The sequence below is a fragment of the Papio anubis genome, chromosome 3, assembly GCF_008728515.1.
Source record: "Papio anubis isolate 15944 chromosome 3, Panubis1.0, whole genome shotgun sequence".
Classification (NCBI taxonomy): domain Eukaryota; kingdom Metazoa; phylum Chordata; class Mammalia; order Primates; family Cercopithecidae; genus Papio; species Papio anubis.
In genome coordinates, this window is record NC_044978.1 from 117,493,791 (window position 1) to 117,500,076 (window position 6,286).

At 35.5% G+C, this 6,286-nt stretch overlaps 1 protein-coding gene across 1 annotated transcript; it reads left to right on the top strand.

Moving 5' to 3' along the window:
- The first annotated feature begins 4,212 nt into the window (after window positions 1-4,212).
- On the top strand, window positions 4,213-6,035 carry CXCL8 (C-X-C motif chemokine ligand 8). The gene is given in 4 exon segments (NM_001173537.1): window positions 4,213-4,276; window positions 5,116-5,251; window positions 5,523-5,606; window positions 6,014-6,035. Coding segments are annotated over 4 exon segments (306 nt in total).
- Window positions 6,036-6,286: the final 251 nt, after the last annotated feature.

The following is a 6,286-nucleotide window of genomic DNA, read 5'->3' on the forward strand; positions in this document are numbered from 1 at the left end:
TTAGTAAATTTAACAAAGAAAATAAATGGCTACACATAAATATTTGCATTTGCATTTGATTTTTTTTTTTCATATTGAAGATCGGCTGATCTTAGATTTTCTAAGTCCCTAATAAATGCCTATTTATACAACTGGTGTCTTCCCCTAAACCTAAACTTCAAACTTCAAACTCCAAACTCCACAGATTTGGATAGTATTAGAAATGGCATTCGTATTAATGGTTATAGTACTTTTTTTACATGCTAATGTGAATGGAATTATTAGGCATTAAAAAAGAAAGCTTATATAGTAGAAGAAAATAAAGCATCTAGACATAAGCTTTAAGAGATCTATTGTGTTAATACAGCTTTACTTTTTGAGTGGTAAGCTTTTAAAAAGAAATGTGGTGCTCTAACTCGAGGAAAAGATAAGGGTGACTGAAGCGATAGTCTAGAGGAAAAAGATGCAGACATTTATTGAGTACCTCCAATGTGCCAGGTGCTAGTCAGAGCATTTTCATTATGTTTCCTCATTTAATTCTCATGGTGATCTTTTGGAACTGTGTTATTATCATTTTATAGATGAAGTAACTGAAACACAGTCTGATTAAAGAACTGCCTATGATTGTTTGGCTAATAATAAGTGGAGGGGTGAGGCCTGAAGGCAGGTTTGTCTTATTCCAACACCCATGTATACCCTTAAATTTAAGTTATTCTGACTTGATGTTGCTCAAATCCAATGTGTTCAGCTGTTTGCCTCTCCAATTAGCAAGTTTTTTTTTTTTAAGGTAGGACACTTTTAGCAACATGAACCAACTTTGCCCGGTATTGTTACAAACTGTTAACTGGAGACATTTGAATTTGGAGATGAAACTGATATGGTCTTGGGGTACTGGAGAAGATCAAGTTATCACATAAACAAAGTACAGAGCTAAGAACATGTTTTAAATCTTTCCACTAACTCTGACTTTTACTGACTAAAATTTTAGTGGACAGTATGTTTATGACTCTTAGCATTAACAACATCATAAGTCAAACTCACTAATATATGCTAAGCATTCTGTTTATGATTCTTTTAACCTAGAGGATTGCTGAGCTGGGACTAATTTCCTCAAAGGGAAAAAAAACCCAGGTGAGAGCTGAGACTGCTCCTGAAACTGAGAAGGCAGCTCTGAAGGGATCTCAGATTTTAGCAGCAGGAGTTGAACCATGGGCATAGAATCAGCTTGCCCAAGATCTCCTGATTAATAAACCATGGAACAAGATTTAAAACCAAGTTCATTTCACTTCAAAGCTCACATCACATTTTTCCCACCACATTTTGCTTTGTTATACGAATACAACTTTGTTCAGGCTTACAAAAAAGTCCTGGGAGGGGATTTAGAAGATTTTGCATAGCCAAACACTGAGTTTCATGGAGTTTGATGGAAGAAGAGTTACGTATTAGTACGGGAAAAGTAGAGGCCATCTTTGTTGTTCTTTCTTGAGCTCTTCCCTTTCTTGGGTGAAAGACTTCATCAACGTCTGATGAGGATCTCTAGGGGCTATTCTCTGCTCATCAAATGATTCTTATGACTCAGGAGCCAAATGGGATGTAAATAAACAGTATTTATGTCTAGCGTGGCACTTTAGCTAAACTTTGTACCCCACTTTGAACTATTTTAAAGCAGAATATCCTTAAAAAGGATACTTAGGCCTGCTTTTTTTTTTTCCCACCTAAGCCCATTTAGTCCTTCTACTCATTATGCAAGGACTCAAATGGTTATCTTTACAGAAGTGAGACAAGATAGAATCAATGCTCCTGTAATCACTTCATCTTTGTCCATCCCCACTTCTGATGGAGAGGGTCCTAGGACATAATGCACCGAAGGTTACATTGTGAGAGATAAACAACATTTGCAAAAGAGGTCTTTTTGCCTTGGAAAGGCTTCATTCTTTTAAAAAAATGTAAGCATCAAGGTTAAGTAGAACTCATTAGCTCAACCTTTAAGGATGATACCAGGATAAAGTTGGGCCCATGCGAAGAGAATGAGAGGGAGATATAGTGACATGAAAATAAGGAGGAAAAGGAGGTGCCTATGTAAGTAAGGCTCACCACAAATACAAAGGCAACCTTTAGGGAAAAGGAAAGAAGTCTTTGCACATCCTTAGAACTCTGAATGTCTTAGTGATGCTGTATGAGTGAGTCTTAATGATAGTGAACTGAATCAGTCACGCCAGGTTATGTCCATATGAGAATGTGTCTTTGCTAAACATGCCAACATCACTGAAGGAAAGAAACTTGGAGTTTTCTTTAAGATATAGGTCTTTTTCACATATCCGGCCCAAGCTTTCTCTTCTTGTCACTCCAAACACTCTGTTCCGTATGCTAAATAGTTTGAGGAACCCAAATGGGCCATGTTCGCCTACATTTCATTGTCCTGTACTTCTTGTCCTGTACTAGCAAAGAAGTCCCATTGGTCTTTCTTCTCCTTATTAACAATATAGGTAACATTTTTGAAGTTGTTTCTTCAGAAAACCTTCATTCATCAAAACTACCTCAAAGGTCATGTTTGTTTGATTCTAGAACTTCCTGTAATTACCTGTATTGTAACACTCATCACTGTATTTTACTTACTTGTGTAACTAATTGCCCATATTCTGCACTAGACAACAGAATCCCTTGAGTCAGGTGCTATATCTATTTACATAGCATTCACAATAAGTGAATCTCCTACAATAAGTGACATTAGCAGATACACAACACATATTAAATGAATAATGAAGTTTCTGAAATACTAGAGTTAAAAACTGTAGGAGCTACATTATATAGAATAAACATTTACTTTGCTATAGAATGTAATGTAACCCAGGCACTACTTTATCATCAAGCCTTAGGTTGGTTGGAGAAAGATAACAAAAAGAAACATGATTGTGCAGAAACAGACAAACCTTTGTGGAAGGCATTTGAAAATGGCATTTCCCCTCCACAGTGTGTTCACAGTGTGGGCAAATTCACTGCTCTGTCGTACTTTCTGAAAATAAAGAACCGTTACATCAAGGTGAATTATTTATAAATCGCGTACTTGCCCAGAAGGGAACAGACTTTTATTATCATAAGGACCCTGCCTTGGTGCTCTTTATCGACGGAATCCAAGACCTTTCTTGAAAGGACACTAGGACATAAAGCCACCTTTTAATGACTCATTGAAATTTCTCACTCCATCCATTTCGCTAGTGATCATGGGTCCTCAGAGGTCAGTCTTGGTGTCCTTGGATAAAGAGCATGAAGCAAGGGTGGCTGAACCAGAGTTTGAACCCAGATGCTCTTTCCACTAAGCATACACCTTTCCATTAGATACACCTCTTTCCCACCCCAACCAAACAGCTCCAGTGCACTGCTTCCCAGACCATAAACATACTTGTCTATTCTGCTATATAGTCAGTCCTTACATTGCTTTTTTCTTCTGATAGACCAAACTCTTTAAGAACAAGTACTTAGTCTTATCTATTTCTAGATCCCCCACATTACTCAGAAAGTTACTCCATAAATGTTTGTAGAACTGATTTCTATGTGAAGCAGGTGTGCCCCATCACTCTGTTAACATACATTAGAAAACTAAATCTTTTGAAAAGTTGTAATATGCCACCTAAGAACAGTAACAGTTCCTAGAAACTCTCTAACATGCTTAGAAAATGATTTATTATAAATTATCTCCCCCATAAAATGATTGGCTGGCTTATCTTCACCGTCATGATAGCATCTGTAATTAACTGAATAAAAAAAATTATGCCATTAAAAGAAAACCATCCGTGATCTTGTTCTAACACCTGCCACTCTAGTATTATATCTGTCACATGGTACTATGATAAAGTTATCTAGAAATAAAAAAGGATACAATTGATAATTCATCAAATTGTGGAGCTTCAGTATTTAAAAAGATGTATGTTAAAATTAAATTATTTTAAAGATCAAAGAAAACTTTCATCATACTGAGTACTTGATAAGGAACAAATAGGAAGTGTGATGACTCAGGTTTGCCCTGAGGGGATGGGCCATCAGTTGCAAATTGTGGAATTTCCTCTGACATAATGAAAAGATGAGGATGCATAAGTTCTCTAGTGGGGAGATGATATAAAAAGCCACCAGAGCACTCCATAAGGCACAAACTTTCAGAGACAGCAGAGCACACAAGCTTCTAGGACAAGAGCCAGGAACAAACCACCGGAAGGAACCATCTCGCTCTGTGTAAACATGACTTCCAAGCTGGCGGTGGCTCTCTTGGCAGCCTTCCTGCTTTCTGCAGCTCTGTGTGAAGGTAAGCACATCTTTCTGACCTACAGAGTTTTCCTATGTCTAAATGTGATCCTCAGATAGCAAAGCTAGTCTTGATGCTTTGATAACAAGTATCCTTTTTATTCAGAAACAGAATATAATCTTAGCAGTCAATTAATGTTAAATTGAAGATTTAAAAAAACTATATCTATATAACTCTTAGGAAAGTATAAAGTTTGATCAATATAAACATTCTGCTTTTATAATTTATACCATGTAGCATGCATATATTTAACATAAATAAATAATTTACAGTATATCCTATTGAGAACCATGGATACTTATATTATATATTAATATTGAGTTGAGCAAGGTAACTCAGACAATTCTACTCCATGTAGTATTTCATTGACAAGCCTCAAACTTGTCATTAATTCCTGTCTGGTTGAAAGATACCCTGATTATAGACCAGGTCTATACAACTTATTTATGTATTTCTGTTAATTCTTTCTGAAGGCAATTTCTATGTTGGAGAGTCTTAGCTTGCCTAGTAGAAATAACACTGTGGTATCACAGAAGATTATGCAATATTGACCAGATAAAAATACCATGAAGATGTTGATATTGTACAAAAAGAACTCTAACTCTTTATATAGAAAGTCAGTCATTCAATGTTGTCAGTTATGACTGTTTTTAAAAACAAAGAACTAATTGAGGTCAAGGGCTAGGAGAATATCTGGCTTTCAATGTCAGGAATGAGTTTACTAGAAATATGATGCTTTCCACAGCCTCCAAATAATCATATTGGAATTAGAAAGGAAGTAACTGGCAGAGCTGTGCCTGTTGATAAAATCAATCCTTAATCACTTTTTCCCCCAACAGGTGCAGTTTTGCCAAGGAGTGCTAAAGAACTTAGATGTCTGTGCATAAAGACGTACTCCAAACCTTTCCACCCCAAATTTATCAAAGAACTGAGAGTGATTGAGAGTGGACCACACTGCGTCAATACAGAAATTATGTAAGTACTTTAAAAAAGATTAGATATTTTGTTTTAGCAAACTTATAATTAAGGAAGGTGGAAATATTTAGGAAAGTTCTAGGTGTTAGGATTACAGTAGTAAGTGAAACAAAACAAAATAAAAATATTTGTCTACATGGTATTTAAATATGGTAGCTTCTACAACTACTATAAATGTTATTTTGGACTTAGACTTTATGCCTGACTTAAGGAATCATGATTTGAATGGAAAAATTAAATATTAATCTGAACCATTTCTCTCTTATTTCAGTGTAAAACTTTCTGATGGAAGAGAGCTCTGTCTGGACCCCAAGGAACCATGGGTGCAGAGGGTTGTGGAGAAGTTTTTGAAGAGGTAAGTTATATATTTTTTAATTTAAATTCTTCATTTATCCTGAGACATATAGTCCAAAGTCAGCCTATAAATTTCTTTCTGCTGCTAAAAATCTTCATTAGGTATCTGCCTTTTTGGTTAAAATAAAATAACATCAATAGTGAGTTTGTTGTACTCATGACCGGAAAGACCATACATAGTTTGCCCAGGAAATTCTGGGTTTAAACTTGTGTCCCATACTCTTAAGTTCCTTGTCACTCCCAGTAGTGTCCTATTTTAGAGGATAAATTCTCTGATCTCCCTGTTTATAGTTGAGAATATAGAGCATTTCTAACACATGAATGTCAAAGACTATATTGAGTTTTCAAGAACCCTACTTTCCTTCTTATTAAACATAGTCCATCTTTAAATTTTTAATTTTATTTTAGGGCTGAGAGTCAAAATTCATAAAAAAACAATACATTCTCCATGGTATCCAAGAATTCCTCAGTGAAGATGCCAAAGAAACTTTAAGCAAATCTACTTCAACACTTCATGTATTGTGTGGGTCTGTTGTAGGGTTGCCAGATAAAATACAAGATGCCTGGTTAAATTTGAATTTCAGTAAACAATGAATAGGTTTACATTGTACCATGCAATATCCGGAACATACTTATAAGTAAAATAATATTTATTTGAATCTACAGCAAACAACAAATAAT